At 42.4% G+C, this 16418-nt stretch overlaps 3 protein-coding genes across 3 annotated transcripts in view; 2 read left to right on the top strand and 1 right to left on the bottom strand.

Annotated features, from left to right (window-relative positions):
- Positions 1-4824, top strand: part of LOC134823188 (serrate RNA effector molecule homolog A-like) — a 103749-nt gene extending 98925 nt beyond the window's left edge. Inside the window, exons 5-14 of the mRNA XM_063834570.1 lie at positions 134-483; positions 618-798; positions 1593-1754; positions 1998-2128; positions 2366-2529; positions 2690-2849; positions 3120-3235; positions 3396-3548; positions 3717-3907; positions 4532-4824. Coding sequence (XP_063690640.1) covers positions 134-483; positions 618-798; positions 1593-1754; positions 1998-2128; positions 2366-2529; positions 2690-2849; positions 3120-3235; positions 3396-3548; positions 3717-3907; positions 4532-4610 — 1687 coding nt within the window. The 3' untranslated portion in view covers positions 4611-4824. The remainder of the gene's footprint in view (positions 1-133; positions 484-617; positions 799-1592; positions 1755-1997; positions 2129-2365; positions 2530-2689; positions 2850-3119; positions 3236-3395; positions 3549-3716; positions 3908-4531) is intronic.
- The window catches only part of LOC134823189 (polyunsaturated fatty acid 5-lipoxygenase-like), a 1185970-nt gene that overhangs the window by 943614 nt on the left and 225938 nt on the right, over positions 1-16418 (bottom strand). The gene's annotated exons all lie outside the window — the stretch shown is intronic.
- On the top strand, positions 4955-6495 carry LOC134823237 (enhancer of rudimentary homolog). The gene is made up of 2 exons (XM_063834633.1): positions 4955-5102; positions 5273-6495. Exons 1-2 carry the CDS (start codon positions 4959-4961, stop codon positions 5462-5464), a joined length of 336 nt encoding a protein of 111 aa, XP_063690703.1. The 5' UTR covers positions 4955-4958; the 3' UTR covers positions 5465-6495.

Raw genomic sequence — 16418 nt, 5'->3', positions numbered from 1 at the left:
GCGACTAATCGAAATATAATATTCGTCGATATTAATAGTCGATATTTGGGCTGACCCCACGTATCTGTAACCAGTTAGACTAATTCCATTGTGATTATAATCATATAATTATAGAATAATTTCTCAACTTTAGGTTTAGAGAGAAGTTCCACCCAGACTACCTTATCCGGAAAAAGAAGGAACTAAAGCAGTGCAAAATAAAGCGGTTAGAAATCTACAAACGTATCCAGGAGCTAGGGTATTTGGATGATTTGGGTGTGTGTCATGAGGACCAGGACAAGCTGATGAAGGCTCTGGATGCAGCAGTGATCCTGATGGAGGGAGGCACCGTGCACGATCTTACAATCCTAGACGGAAGAGATAGGAACTCTGATAAACCACTCGTTGCTATTCCCGTGGCTAAGTTGAAGAAGGAGAAGGCTCCCTCGGCTAAAGAGGGTGATGATTCTGATTCTGAGGAAGGCAACATCAAAGATGATCCAGGTAACGAACTAGTAACTTCTCAGACAAAATATCGTTCAACATTATTTGAATCTAAATGAGTCATGATCTTCATAAATTTCTATTTGACATCAGCGAATAATTCTAAACAATGTTCACCAATACAATCTTCACAGAATCACCTGGATCCGATGAACTGGAGAACAAACTGCCACAACCGCTCCACAAGCCACAGTCCTTGTTCGTGAGATCCCTAACTCCGCTGATCACACGGGAGGACCTTCTCCATGTTGTGAAATCTCTGAACCTGCCTGGCTTTCTCAGGCTGGCCATGGCTGAGCCACTTCCCGACCGCAAGTATGTTTTATCTCTTTGTCTGAGTTTTGAAATCCATTGCAATTTTATGTTCTTTCGAAATTGCTGAGGATGGAAATGGTTCTCAATATTCTCTAACCCAATTTCATAGTGAAATCCAGCGAAGGAAAAGTGAGATCTAAGTCAAGACTTTTTATGTCGTTGCTTGCATTTGAGTTGTTCGGTTTCGTTGCAAAACGTTGTTCACTTACCGTTGTTTATATTTGTTTAAAAACCTGCCCTCAGTCGTCAAGGACTACTTTACCATGTAAGTGGTGAACTGTTATATAAATAGATAACTAATAAATTAAATTAAAAATTATATTAAGAAATTAGATTAATATTCTTATCGTGATACCATCCTAGATATTTCTGTTTGATTTTTGTGAGCTTTCATCATTACAAAATATTCTAAAAGTCAGCTAATTTTAGCCCTCCTGCTGCATTAATAACTACCCCAAAAGTCAAAGCTAACTGTAAACTCAGACCCCAGCGTATCTTTTCATCAGCTCGCTAATTCATGAGTCATGAGGTTCATATTGTAATCCCTGACTATTTTAGAGATTGGTAACGTTTCCTTTTCTTGTTAAACGATCACCACAAATGGTCATTGTTAAATCAATACAGCGCAGTAATACGCGGCATCGACATGAACTACCGCTCAGAACCCACTAACCAGTAATTTTCTCAGTATATTAAGTCTAATTTACAATAATTACAGTTCTACGTTTTCTAAGCTCTGTTGTGCTGCACAATTATTGTAATGATAGTCACACTAACTCACACCCATTAACCAGGTACTACCGGCGCGCGTGGGTAACATTCGCGCACAACACCGACATCAAGGAGGCGTGCAGTGTGCTGATGAGTAGTAAAGTGGAGAAGTACGATCATGAGCTGAACGTGGTGATCAACAGGGAGCTTAGTAAACGAGTCAGATTCGTCCCTTCCTTCACTAGGTGCACATTCTTTACATTCTTTACATTCTTTAACACTTATTGAAATCATTGTGTTCACATTTCAGTTGTTTCTCTATTTCTCATTTTTAGCGATGATCCTTGACAATTTCTACATTACATCAAGAAAGCCCAAGTAAATTTCTGATTCCTTTATCAGATGCCTAGGTAAAATTATTAACAGTTTGTAACTACCTACGCGACGTAGATCAGATATAAAATAACTAATTAATTTAAACTACGCAGGTCACTATACGCCATACAGCAGGACGTGAAATGGCTGGATATCCTGATAACAGAACTAGATAAAGCTGCTGGGTTGTGGGTAACAAAACTCAAAGATGAGGACGAGGAGGAGGGAGAAGATGACAGTGAAGGTAGGGAGGCGTTACAAATTACAATTCTTACATTTCTTACCACTCGCCACATTTTAGGTTTCCTCTCCAAACGTTGCCATTTGTAATTAAAGGCGATTCAGACGCTTACCATAACATTATATTGAAAAGTAGTTTAACTAAGGGACCCACCTGAAGTTTCAATAACTTACTTCAGATCTGCTATAAATAAGAAGTTCAATAATTAACTACATAGTTTTAAGTAATACTATCCTACAGACCGGCCTAAACAGCGATTAAACGAGATATATGAGAACCCCATGATAGAAGAGTTGAGAAGGTTCACAGAGGACTGTCTCAAGACACCCACCTTGGATCACGAACTGGACCAGGGCGAAACTGACGAGGACGAGATTCACATTATCAACGATAAGAAACTTAAGGTACTGTGATCTGTGACGCAATGTTTATATCGCTAACAAGATTTCTCATCCAAAGACTACAACTTTTTATTTTCCATACTGTAGCTTTTCGGTATGAATATCAAAATGTTGTCCCTAATTTCTGCTAATTGTTGGTTCCATAATTGTATAATTGATGCAGGTGTTGGACAAGCTTGTAGTGTATCTGAGAGTTGTGCACATGGTTGACTACTACAACGGTACTGAGTTCCCTAACGAGGACGAGATGCCCAACAAGATCGGAGTGTTCCACATCAGGGGTCCTCTGGAGACCACCAGCTCTAAAAACTCTCTTCAAGATGGTATGTGTGGTATGTGTGGTATGTGGCAGTCAAATGTACACATTTATTGGGGGAGAGGGGATGTTATATTTATTATTGGAACTGATAAGTAAATTCTTTCCTTTGCTGTAATGTTTGTGGCCTAAAGGGGCAGTGAAATTGCTGGGCAATTATGAACTTCAGTTTGAGATTAACAGGTGCAAATATGAATTTTTAACGAAAATACGTATAAATCCAATTTTCACAAATGCTGTTCAGCAAATGAGATAGTAATTTGTTGAAACTTTACAGTACATGATTGGAACAAGCAACTAGGGAGCAAGATGCAGGGTGTAATTGACGACATGAGAGGAGTTACTATACAACATGATGAAGCTGTCTTGATCGGACTCAAGACTGAAGAGGAGGTGAATACCACACTGCTCTGTTTTAATGCTTCACATACCTTCTCCCGGGATTACAGTAGTGTTTACATTCACATACTATCGAAACAAAGGAAACAGTAATACAAATAATAATAATGAGATATTCCCAGTTCACAACAGATTATAACCTCTTTTTCCTCAGACAGTTGAAGAGTTTGTGAAGATGAACACAGAAGAACAGGGACCCGGAAAGTTCCACTGTCCACTTTCTGGCAAGAAGTTTAAAGGTCCAGAGTTCGTCCGGAAACACATCTTCAACAAACACGCGGAGAAGGTGGACAACGTGAAGAAAGATGTGAGTTTTGTTTTACTTTTAGTGCGAATACTTATTACACATTACTTTTAATTTCTGGCATTCCGATGGGCTGTGATGCTTTCTGTGGAAGTAATGGTTATTGACACTTAACTGTATTTGATCACAACATTACAAACCGCTTTGACGAATGGTCCAATTTCCCTGTAGGCTATCTTTTGGAACAACTACGTCCAAGAGCCAAAGCGACCGATGGAGCCCCTGTTTCCACCTGCTCAACAGTCCAATAATGGACCATCTTACAACAGCTCCACTCCAAACGCTAACTACACTGCGCCTCCTCGACCTAGCTACCCTGGATTCCCTCCTCCCTACGGATTCCCTGCTCCTTTCCCTCAGGCGTAAGTTGATATAAAGGAGAGAAGGGCCATTCCGGACTTTTCGCAACCAATGTAAATGAGCGAGTGAGATCTTAATAATATTCAAATCAATACCTTAGAACTTGCCAGTTGCCACTAGCTTAACATACCTGCAGTACCATATAGCCTATAGGATTGTTGATCTAAGCTGGATAATTATCTGACCAGTTCCTGAAATGAACTATGTTAAACCGTGACTTAATTATCTAAACGCTTGACAATTATTGGATTCCTAGGCATGACCTTTTTTTATATTTGTTCCGCTAAATGGACAGCTTTTGCCCGCGAAATAAAGATTCTATTGAATAAAGATTCTACTGGATATATACGCGAGGCGCCCAGAAAATACTCTTATACAAAACACGTTTCAAATAAGTTCGTACGTGATCTTGAGCCGCGCGCGCGGCGCACAACTTCAGTTGATGATAATAAGTATGCGGACTTGCTAATTTTTCAGAATTCCTACTTTTATTGGACGATGTAAAATTTGAAAGCATCATTATTGCATGTCTTGGATCTATTTTGTGCTACTATTGTCTTTGTCCGACTATCAGAGCTTCAATTTTGCAGTTTTGAACGTTAATTTGAACAAATATTCCCTTTCAGGCCGGCGCCCAAAGGACGAAAGGTTATTAGCTACAACGACCTGGATGCTCCCGATGAATATGACGTTCTTGGAGTATAGAATAAGACAAAGAATCAGGAAAGGAGAGCTGATGAAGATTGACGAAGACTACCAGCCGACTTTTATTTTATCTGAACATGCGCCAATTGACCGTGGACAGAATATTTTCGCAATAATAGAAAAGCAAATTGCATCTGCATAATCATAATAATACATTTATTTAATTTAAATTGTTAAATAAAAATTATATCTAAATTGATTCCGATTCATTGAATTTTGTGTCTTACTTTCGTCTCAAATCCCGATGTGATAAATTTGTTCTACCCTTTCGCATTGAGTTCCCAGTTTAAATCAAACACATGGTGAGACGACTTCGTTTTTTTCTCTGACACATTAGCAGCACCCAGGATGACGGACGGGAGCTGTATTCTGCTGATCCAGCCTCTCCACCGACCTGCCTCCAGAACATACACTCAGTTTAACAGTCTGACTGAGTGTCTGCAGACTGTTATCAAACTTCACGAGGAGCATCTCAAGAATGTCTTTAAAAATGTATGATATTCTGCGGTGAATTTATTTGAGGAAACACAAGCTGTTTTATTGATAATTTTCTGTTCTTTTCGTTCTAGCTAGAGTTTTTTTTTTGAGCCACCTAAGAAGAGACTGCGGCCTTAAACAGTAAATTTTTATGGAATGTCTGAACTAATTAAACCCTATTTCAGGAGGAAAGCATATCCTACAACATATCACAACTTATGGACTTTATTCAGGACATATCAGATATTCTAGTCCTTATTTTCAACAAGGAACTGGGACACTACGAGCCTCACGGGAGACGGTTTGTAAAGTCAAAGATCTACGGTTATTTGGCATACACAGCCACCAACAAAAACGGCAAGAACTACTACTTCTGAAATATCATCCTTGGTTGTGTTTTGTCTGTGATGGGATAGCATATGGTTTTTCAACCCTTTAAAATGGCTTCGTACACATGATAACCTCACTCCTGGACGATGAGAGCTACATTTGATAAGGTTCTCAATATTAGACCCTGCTCTTCTGTTGTTGTGAGAGGGCACGGCGGAGTTGAAAGGCGAACATGTTGTTGATTGTTTTTAAATGTCTTTTAAATTAAATCAATCGTTTTTAAATCAGATATGCTCATTACGCTGGCATTATAATGTTTTCATTAAAATTTGTATACTTCGCAATTTCAATTAATATATATGCATGTTATATTTTCATTTTATTTTACAGAATTGTTTCCTAATAAAAACTCCTTGCATTTTTAAATTTTAATATTTATGATAGTTTTATACCAATTTAAATATTACTTTTATTACACATTTTTAAAGTTTTTAAATTTTTAAAGCTTTTGTCTTTTAAATGTCAATTTTGAATTGTTGGAGTATCTCCTTATCTGTAATACCACCTTTCCTTGTGGGTGCAGGGTGTGTCATTTTTGACGAATTGAAAAATCTATCCACGGTAGCCAGAGGTTAAATATGATGTGTAATTGCTAGATTGGAAATAAAAAAACAAAGTTTGTGAACAAACATATTCAATATTCATATTTGTAAACAATACATTGTCCTTGAAACTAATCCCTCTCTCTGGTGAGCTAGATTATCTAAAATCGTATGTCTAAATTTATTTCTGGATCGCTGAAAATTGAATAAATATGCGACATTAATCTATCGTCTAAAGAGGCCTGAATTTAGCGAATACTTTCGTTGGAATAAATATCTTCTGTGAAAACGAAAGGTAATTTCGCGGTTTTAAATTAGTTAGTCATGTAATTGCTAATTATTTATTTTTGAATTTGCTATAATAAATTACTTAATATATTCTATTTCAACAATATTTTATCCTATAGTATGTGCCGTGTTTTACTGCTCAAATTGTACCGCTGATTGTGATATTAGAAATAGCGCCCTGAGACAGCGAAATGAAGCACCCTTCAATTGGCCGATATGAATTCAGTTTCAACTGCCAACATACATCTTGTACCTTTCATATTTGCACGTTGCCGCCAGTAATAAGCCCCACGTATTGTTCCTGACTCACGACTATATAAATATTGGTAATTAATGTACAATTCGTTCAAATTTTAAATTAATCACAAAAGTGATGTATAAATAAATAGCTGTTACGAGTGGGAATTTGAGAACATTCAGAGCAGATAGGGGTCGTTAACATATTACGTAATCAGCTGAGGGGGGGGGCGGGGTTTCCGACTGATTACGCTAGTGTAATTTTGACACAAATGCTATGTGTAAAACTGATTACGGAGGGGGGGGGGGGGGGTAAAAATGTTCAAAAAAATGATTACGTAATATGTGGACGACCCCATATTGCATAAAAGTTTTAATTTGGGCAAAAAATAAGCTCCAAAACCTCTTTAACTTAAAGCCGTTGCTCCTGCGGCCGCTGCATTGTATTCACTGCCTAGTAATACTGTATCATAAGTTTAATAAGTACAACTACATGTACATGTAGTAATGGTTTATCGTCCTGTAAATAAAGTGCTGAATCTAATTTAACAGTTCTTCATCTTCGATGGCCTCCGCTTCTATTGGGGCATCCTCGTTGTTGAGGACTCTACTTGCCCGCTCAGGTAACAAACCTTTGAAACTCTCGTACACGCCCATCATGGCGTTAACGTGTGGCTTGTAGTCATCTGAAACAAATTCGTGAGATGTTGTATGGTATTGTATTTTCTATAGAAATACAATGCCATTAAATTGTAAACAATAGTATAAATACTTCTTTAAAATTCAGCAATAATACTTTGTAAATGCCTTATTTCTGCAACTTTAAACACATTTTAGGACGTGAACTAAATGACAACACAGTCCCCCGACTCACGACTGCACCTCTAACCTCTAACTGCACCTCTAACTGCACCTCTAACTGCACCTCTAACTGCACCTCTAACTGCACCTCTAACTGCACCTCTAGCTGCACCTCTAACTGCACCTCTAACTGCACCTCTAACTGCACCTCTAACTGCACCTCTAACTGCACCTCTAACTGCACCTCTAACTGCACCTCTAACTGCACCTCTAACTGCACCTCTAACTGCACCTCTAACTGCACCTCTAACTGCACCTCTAACTGCACCTCTAACTGCACCTCTAACTGCACCTCTAACTGCACCTCTAACTGCACCTCTAACTGCACCTCTAACTGCACCTCTAACTGCACCTCTAGCTGCACCTCTAGCTGCACCTCTAACTGCACCTCTAACTGCACCTCTAACTGCACCTCTAACTGCACCTCTAACTGCACCTCTAACTGCACCTCTAACTGCACCTCTAACTGCACCTCTAACTGCACCTCTAACTGCACCTCTAACTGCACCTCTAGCTGCACCTCTAACTGCACCTCTAGCTGCACCTCTAGCTGCACCTCTAACTGCACCTCTAACTGCACCTCTAACTGCACCTCTAACTGCACCTCTAACTGCACCTCTAACTGCACCTCTAGCTGCACCTCTAGCTGCACCTCTAACTGCACCTCTAACTGCACCTCTAACTGCACCTCTAACTGCACCTCTAACTGCACCTCTAACTGCACCTCTAACTGCACCTCTAACTGCACCTCTAACTGCACCTCTAACTGCACCTCTAACTGCACCTCTACCCCTACTAACCCTTGTCAGCGTACTGGAAGAATATGAGCGCCCCCGCTATGAGGAGCAACTCCCCACACAGCTCCCCCAGTGCCGTGACATCGTACTCGTTTATAACGCACCCTCCTAGTCCGCCAGACATATTGCTACTGAGGGTAAAGTGGTGAGTGTTCTTATTGTGACCAACACGTGATCAGGGGTCGTTCACATATTACGTAATCAGCCGAGGGGGGGGGTTCCAAATGATTACGCTAGTGTTATCTTTTTACACAATAGCTATGTTTAAAACTGATTACGGAGGGGGGAAGGTAAAAATTGTCAAAAAATATAATATGTGAACGACCCCTAATTGTTAACACGTGACCATTGTTATTATTTAAGTTTAAGTAATTCTGTGAAGGAAGCATAGATGCACATCCTCGGTTATAACATTGTATTTCGTCGAGGTTATTGTAGTATTAGTAATAATAACTTTCAATTTATAAATTAAAAATCAAATAAGGAGTTAAATAGACATTACTATTAGATATCGCTTAACCTCGCGTGTTCGTCACATTTATTTTTATTACATCGACTGTAAAGGAAAGAATCGTTATTATGTATGTTTTAATATTTAATGGCAATACGAACCTGAACCATGTCCCTGTTTATAATCATAATATATCTGACAAAAGAGCATGATGAAAACGCTCGAAACTATGTTTACGGAACCTGAAACCAAGACAACTAACGAAAGCAACTGAATATGAGCAACAATCTAGTTTATATAAAGCTGCAATAAAGTTCGCTGAAAAGAGCAACTAAAGATGAGCAATAATGAGCATATAATTGGGTTAATGTCCGATATATTGGTGCTGTCAGCTGAGTAGCATTACTGTTACACAGCAACGGTTCTGTAACTGAGAGTGAGATTGCAACATGTTATTCCTACTGGTAATTCATGTTGATACTGATAGTCTAGATGATTATTTGAAACAAGTCAATCTCTCTGATCTGAAAAAGTTTAACAAATAATAAAGCGACAAAAGTGCAAACTCTCTAAAGTCTCAAACTATTGGAGCAATAGGAGATTGAAGGCTCAGCAGTGGTAGCTTGTAGTGGAGCTCGGAGTATCAGGTCGATTAATGGAACACGCACCTGTGCATTTATACCATATGGAGTGGTAGAGGGTCGGGTCCTGGGCAGGAGAAGGGTGGGGTTAAGTGTCTCCTTAATCCCCCTTAGTTTCTGGAACTACAAATATGTGATCTACCAGTCATGTCAGTTGGTTGGAATTTAATGAACTCTAGTTGGAGCTGATTATATTATGACAGCAGGTGCTGTATGAGAATGACAGATGACTGATCAAGTGAGAGCGACTCGGGGGGTACTCATTATTATGTAACGGTACTTCAGTTACATTTCATTGCAGAGTTAATATTATGTCAAGGAGCATGCCATCAATATTCAATATACTGTAATATTTGTAAGTATATTAAGATTACAAATCTACAACTATTAAACAATTCTCCTATTTTCTTAAAACAATTACAACAAATAGCATTGTATTATAGGGTTACCCTGATAGAATCCCTCCATGTCCAATGTCAGATATATAATAAGTAAATCACGGAATAGTCCCTGTGTGGTCGACTAGCAAAAACAGAGGCTCAACCAAGAGAGAGAGAGAGAGAGAGAGAGAGAGAGAGAGGGGAGAGAGGGAGAGAGACTCCATTATTATATAGTATATAATACGTGTAATCAGTAGATTGCTGTATAGTGTATAACTATATTGCTATTGTTTGAGCATCACACCTTCCCCTGTTGCAGGGAATATTGTAATTTACCAGCCGACCCCGTAAACCCTGGAGGATCCTGGGTAATAGTAACGTGATCGGTTTAACGTATAATCAGAATATAAGCAATGTATTATAGACTACAGCGGTAACTAGCGTGTGGTGGATACTTGTATTGTGGTAGGACATGTTTCGTAACTACCTCATAAACTACCGATAAGTAGTATATTAAGAAGAAAACTCTCTTGCGTCATGAAGCAAAAGTATATGCTTCAGGTCGTATAGGCCTTTATCGAAACATATGTAAATCGTTAAATTCAAATGTGAAAGCTATCAAACAGATAGATGTAAAGATTGAACAGAATTCGTACGTGCAATCTAACATAAAAGTCATACGAGCCGTGAATAATATCCACAATAGCAAATAGCCTTAGCACCTTATATAGGGAAGAAATAGTTGAGAAAGGAGATTGTACCGATAACGTTACAATGGACCTTATTTTAGTTGGACCATAAGTAACTGAAACTAACAGGACTGTAACCTGCAACCTGAAACTGACAGGACTGTAACCTGCAACCTGAAACTAACAGGACTGTAACCTGCAACCTGAAACTAAAAGGACTGTTACCTGCAACCTGAAACTAAAAGGACTGTAACCTGCAACCTGAAACTGACAGGACTGTAACCTGCAACCTGAAACTAACAGGACTGTAACCTGCAACCTGAAACTAACAGGACTGTAACCTGCAACCTAAAACTAACAGGACTGTAACCTGCAACCTGAAACTAACAGGACTGTAACCTGCAACCTGAAACTGACAGGACTGTAACCTGCAACCTGAAACTAACAGGACTGTAACCTGCAACCTGAAACTAACAGGACTGTAACCTGCAACCTGAAACTGACAGGACTGTAACCTGCAACCTGAAACTAACAGGACTGTAACCTGCAACCTGAAACTAACAGGACTGTAACCTGCAACCTGAAACTAACAGGACTGTAACCTGCAACCTGAAACTAACAGGACTGTAACCTGCAACCTGAAACTAACAGGACTGTAACCTGCAACCTGAAACTAACAGGACTGTAACCTGCAACCTGAAACTAACAGGACTGTAACCTGCAACCTGAAACTAACAGGACTGTAACCTGCAACCTGAAACTAACAGGACTGTAACCTGTAACCTGAAACTGACAGGACTGTAACCTGCAACCTGAAACTGACAGGACTGTAACCTGAAACCTGAAACTGACAGGACTGTAACCTGCAACCTGAAACTGACAGGACTGTAACCTGCAACCTGAAACTAACAGGACTGTAACCTGCAACCTGAAACTGACAGGACTGTAACCTGCAACCTGAAACTGACAGGACTGTAACCTGCAACCTGAAACTAACAGGACTGTAACCTGCAACCTGAAACTAACAGGACTGTAACCTGCAACCTGAAACTAACAGGACTGTAACCTGCAACCTGAAACTAACAGGACTGTAACCTGCAACCTGAAACTAACAGGACTGTAACCTGCAACCTGAAACTAACAGGACTGTAACCTGCAACCTGAAACTAACAGGACTGTAACCTGCAACCTGAAACTAACAGGACTGTATCCTGCAACCTGAAACTAACAGGACTGTAACCTGCAACCTGAAACTAACAGGACTGTAACCTACAACCTGAAACTAACAGGACTGTAACCTGCAACCTGAAACTGACAGGACTGTAACCTGCAACCTAAAACTAACAGGACTGTAACCTGCAACCTAAAACTAACAGGACTGTAACCTGCAACCTAAAACTAACAGGACTGTAACCTGCAACCTGAAACTAGCAGGACTGTAACCTGCAACCTGAAACTAACAGGACTGTAACCTGCAACCTGTTCGGGTAGGCTGGCTTGGTTACTGGGTATTTGCTGCGGATAATTCGTCCAACTAACTCCGTTCATATAAATGATACAACTACAATCCCTACAATGTAAAACTGATGGTATATGACAACAAATGAACGACCTACTTTACACAAGAATGTAGAAAAATACAATCCCAAACTGCAATTGCACGGCCCTCTGCCTGGCTGAGCAGCGGCTTTCTCATACGCTGTAAACTTTTCAACCTGTTCTGGTTGGCGGCTAGCACGCAATTGTTTTGTGGTGGTCACGTGGTGTCTAATTCCGAGAATTAGTACCCATGACAACCCATTAATCTCCAAGACAACCAAGCCAGGGCTACTAAAACTCACTTAACTCATCTCCCGGAAGCGGAGGGGGGTTGCGTAACTCTCCGGGAAGCACGGCCAATAGCAGGATTCAAACTGGCAGCTAATCGGTCTAAAGAGCACCTGGAGTGGTGAGGTTGCGGTGAAGAGAATGATCGGTCAGCTAGTACTGTGGGAGTTGGGTTCTTGGATCAGCAGCTCTCTCTCTCTCAGTTATACAGGTGAATTACTGTGATTCAGGTGGAGGCACACGTGCCGGGTAAGGAGCTCGGCTCTGCAGATCTTAATACTGAAATTAGTTTACAGTATACTTATGAGTTTTAATGATTGAGCCCTGTAATTATAGCTGTGTTCTGCAACGTCAGCTGTGTGCTTGTAGGGTAGAATCCAGCCTTTAATACACCAGAATATATAGGTTGTACTAGTGATTGTATCATGTTGTACCATGTCGGGCCCTGGCGGGCCTGGCCGGGTTAGGGTGCTGGGTGGAACCTACAAGATTTACTGAGAAAGAAATTTCCTTTTTTAAACTGTATATGAGTAATTCGAGCATAGGAAATGAGAAAAGGAAAACAACTTGTCCAGAAGTGAAACAGAAATATAAAAGTCAATTCAACTAGTTGACATACTCATCTCAATAAGTTGATTATTAATCACCTTTCAATGTATATTGTAAATAAAGGTATTAATAATAAATTGAAGTTGATGCTGATAGGCACGTAAAAGATAATATTAAAATACAAAATTCAATATTTAAAATGTTTAGATATCAAAAAAGAATCTATCAGAATTATTAAAAAATCACATGTAAAAAAAGTGCAAAAACGTTTACCATACATACTAACACAATTTATTTTTTATGATATTAATCAATTTTACGAATTGTGAATTACAAATATTCTCAATCAAGAACAGACAAAAGAAATTTCAAAACAGTAAAACTGGCAGTTAAAGTTTAACATAATATCATGCTCCTGTAGCAAGTTCGAGTTAATCACAAAGTAACAAAGTCTCACTCTTGGTCTGTGTCCACTTCTCCTCGGTCTGTGTCCCCTTCTCCTCTGTATGTGTCCCCTTCTCCTCTGTCTGTGTCCACTTCTCCTCTGTCTGTGTCCACTTCTCCTCTGTCTGTGTCCCCTTCTCCTCTGTCTGTGTCCCCTTCTTCTCTGTCTGTGTCCCCTTCTTCTCTGTCTGTGTCCCCTTCTCCTCTGTCTGTGTCCCCTTCTCCTCTGTCTGGGTCCCCTTCTCCTCGGTCTGTGTCCCCTTCTCCTCTGTCTGTGTCCACTTCTCCTCTGTCTGTGTCCCCTTCTTCTCTGTCTGTGTCCCCTTCTTCTCTGTCTGTGTCCCCTTCTCCTCGGTCTGTGTCCACTTCTCCTCTGTCTGTGTCCCCTTCTCCTCTGTCTGTGTCCCCTTCTCCTCTGTCTGTGTCCCCTTCTCCTTTGTCTGTGTCCCCTTCTCCTCGGTCTGTGTCCACGTCTCCTCTGTCTGTGTCCCCTTCTTCTCTGTCTGTGTCCCCTTCTCCTCTGTCTGTGTCCCCTTCTTCTCTGTCTGTGTCCCCTTCTTCTCTGTCTGTGTCCCCTTCTTCTCTGTCTGTGTCCCCTTCTCCTCTGTCTGTGTCCCCTTCTCCTCTGTCTGGGTCCCCTTCTCCTCGGTCTGTGTCCCCTTCTCCTCTGTCTGTGTCCACTTCTCCTCTGTCTGTGTCCCCTTCTTCTCTGTCTGTGTCCCCTTCTTCTCTGTCTGTGTCCCCTTCTCCTCGGTCTGTGTCCACTTCTCCTCTGTCTGTGTCCCCTTCTCCTCTGTCTGTGTCCCCTTCTCCTCTGTCTGTGTCCCCTTCTCCTTTGTCTGTGTCCCCTTCTCCTCGGTCTGTGTCCACGTCTCCTCTGTCTGTGTCCCCTTCTCCTCTGTCTGTGTCCCCTTCTCCTCTGTCTGTGTCCCCTTCTTCTCTGTCTGTGTCCCCTTCTTCTCTGTCTGTGTCCCCTTCTTCTCTGTCTGTGTCCCCTTCTCCTCTGTCTGTGTCCCCTTCTCCTCGGTCTGTGTCCACGTCTCCTCTGTCTGTGTCCCCTTCTCCTCGGTCTGTGTCCCCTTCTCCTCGGTCTATGTCCACTTCTCTTCTGTCTGTGTCCCCTTCTCCTCTGTCTGTGTCCCCTTCTCCTCGGTCTGTGTCCACTTCTCTTCTGTCTGTGTCCCCTTCTCCTCGGTCTGTGTCCACGTCTCCTCTGTCTGTGTCCACTTCTCCTCTGTCTGTGTCCCCTTCTCCTCGGTCTGTGTCCACGTCTCCTCTGTCTGTGTCCACTTCTCCTCTGTCTGTGTCCCCTTCTCCTCGGTCTGTGTCCACTTCTCTTCTGTCTGTGTCCCCTTCTCCTCGGTCTGTGTCCACTTCTCCTCTGTCTGTGTCCCTTTCTCCTCGGTCTATGTCCACTTCTCCTCTGTCTGTGTCCACGTCTCCTCTGTCTGTGTCCACGTCTCCTCTGTCTGTGTCCCCTTCTCCTCTGTCTGTGTCCACGTCTCCTCTGTCTGTCCACGTCTCCTCTGTCTGTGTCCCCTTCTCCTCGGTCGGTGTCCCCTTCTCCTCGGTCTGTGTCCCTTTCTTCTCGGTCTGTGTCCCCTTATCCTCTGTCTGTGTCCCCTTCTCCTCGGTCTGTGTCCACGTCTCCTCTGTCTGTGTCCACGTCTCCTCGGTCTGTGTCCCCTTATCCTCTGTCTGTGTCCCCTTCTCCTCGGTCTGTGTCCACGTCTCCTCTGTCTGTGTCCACGTCTCCTCTGTCTGTGTCCCCTCTTCTCTGTCTGTGTCCCCTTCTCCTCTGTCTGTGTCCCCTTCTCCTCTGTCTGTGTCCCCTTCTCCTCTGTCTGTGTCCCCTTCTCCTCTGTCTGTGTCCCCTTCTCCTCGGTCTGTGTCCCCTTCTCCTCTGTCTGTGTCCCCTTCTCCTCTGTCTGTGTCCCCTTCTCCTCGGTCTGTGTCCACGTCTCCTCGGTCTGTGTCCACGTCTCCTCTGTCTGTGTCCCCTTCTCCTCTGTCTGTGTCCACTTCTCCTCGGTCTGTGTCCACGTCTCCTCGGTCTGTGTCCACTTCTCCTCTGTCTGTGTCCCCTCTTCTCTGTCTGTGTCCACGTCTCCTCTGTCTGTGTCCCCTCTTCTCTGTCTGTGTCCACGTCTCCTCTGTCTGTGTCCACTTCTCCTCTGTCTGTGTCCCCTCTTCTCTGTCTGTGTCCACGTCTCCTCTGTCTGTGTCCACTTCTCCTCTGTCTGTGTCCACTTCTCCTCTGTCTGTGTCCACTTCTCCTCTGTCTGTGTCCCCTCTTCTCTGTCTGTGTCCCCTTCTCCTCTGTCTGTGTCCCCTTCTCCTCTGTCTGTGTCCCCTTCTCCTCTGTCTGTGTCCCCTTCTCCTCTGTCTGTGTCCCCTTCTCCTCGGTCTGTGTCCCCTTCTCCTCTGTCTGTGTCCCCTTCTCCTCTGTCTGTGTCCCCTTCTCCTCTGTCTGTGTCCACGTCTCCTCGGTCTGTGTCCACGTCTCCTCTGTCTGTGTCCCCTTCTCCTCTGTCTGTGTCCACTTCTCCTCGGTCTGTGTCCCCTTCTCCTCTGTCTGTGTCCCCTTATCCTCTGTCTGTGTCCCCTTCTCCTCTGTCTGTGTCCACGTCTCCTCTGTCTGTGTCCCCTTATCCTCTGTCTGTGTCCCCTTCTCCTCTGTCTGTGTCCACGTCTCCTCTGTCTGTGTCCCCTCTTCTTCCGCAGCAGGCAGTGACTCGTCTGATGAACCCAGTATACCTTTCCCTCAGCTCCTGCTTCCGGCTGATGATGATGATGGGGTAGATAAACGCGTAGATCAGGGGAAGTTGGTACTCGGCAAACCCCAGCAACACGCCCATTCTGACAAAGAATTGGTCGTCATGGTGCTCTGCTGAGACGTTTGAGTGAATGGAGAAGAAAATGGCCCCTATCATAAAGAAACTGGTATGACAAGTAAAGGAGAGAACTGACACTAGCAAAACGGTGATTGAAATATGACGAGTGGGATTGAGTGTAGATGAGTTAGCTTGGTCGTCATCCTGAAAAGATCTTCGGAAATATATTATCTGAATCACCATACAGACCAATGTAATGACAGATGGCAGTAGAAAGTAGAAGGAGCCAGTCAGGCATGCCAAAATGTGGACCTGTTCATGGCTCAGATGGTGTTTATGCCCAATCTCAGCACATCTTGAAGATCCTGTGTGGTCTGGGATACAAAAAAGTCCTGAGGCTG

The sequence above is a fragment of the Bolinopsis microptera genome, chromosome 11 (assembly GCF_026151205.1).
Source record: "Bolinopsis microptera isolate Bmic1 chromosome 11, MBARI_Bmic_1.0, whole genome shotgun sequence".
Taxonomy (NCBI): Eukaryota; Metazoa; Ctenophora; class Tentaculata; order Lobata; family Bolinopsidae; genus Bolinopsis; species Bolinopsis microptera.
Note: the sequence above shows the minus strand (reverse complement) of the source record. Positions and strands in the feature narration are given on the sequence as shown.

What these genes read in the sequence shown, in the direction of transcription:
- LOC134823237 (XM_063834633.1), top strand. Translation starts at nt 4,959, where the DNA reads ATGACGGACGGGAGCTGTATTCTGCTGATCCAGCCTCTCCACCGACCT. An exon ending in TCAAGAATGTCTTTAAAAAT is followed by an intron (nt 5,103 to 5,272) that starts GTATGATATTCT and finishes ACCCTATTTCAG; the next exon opens with GAGGAAAGCATATCCTACAA.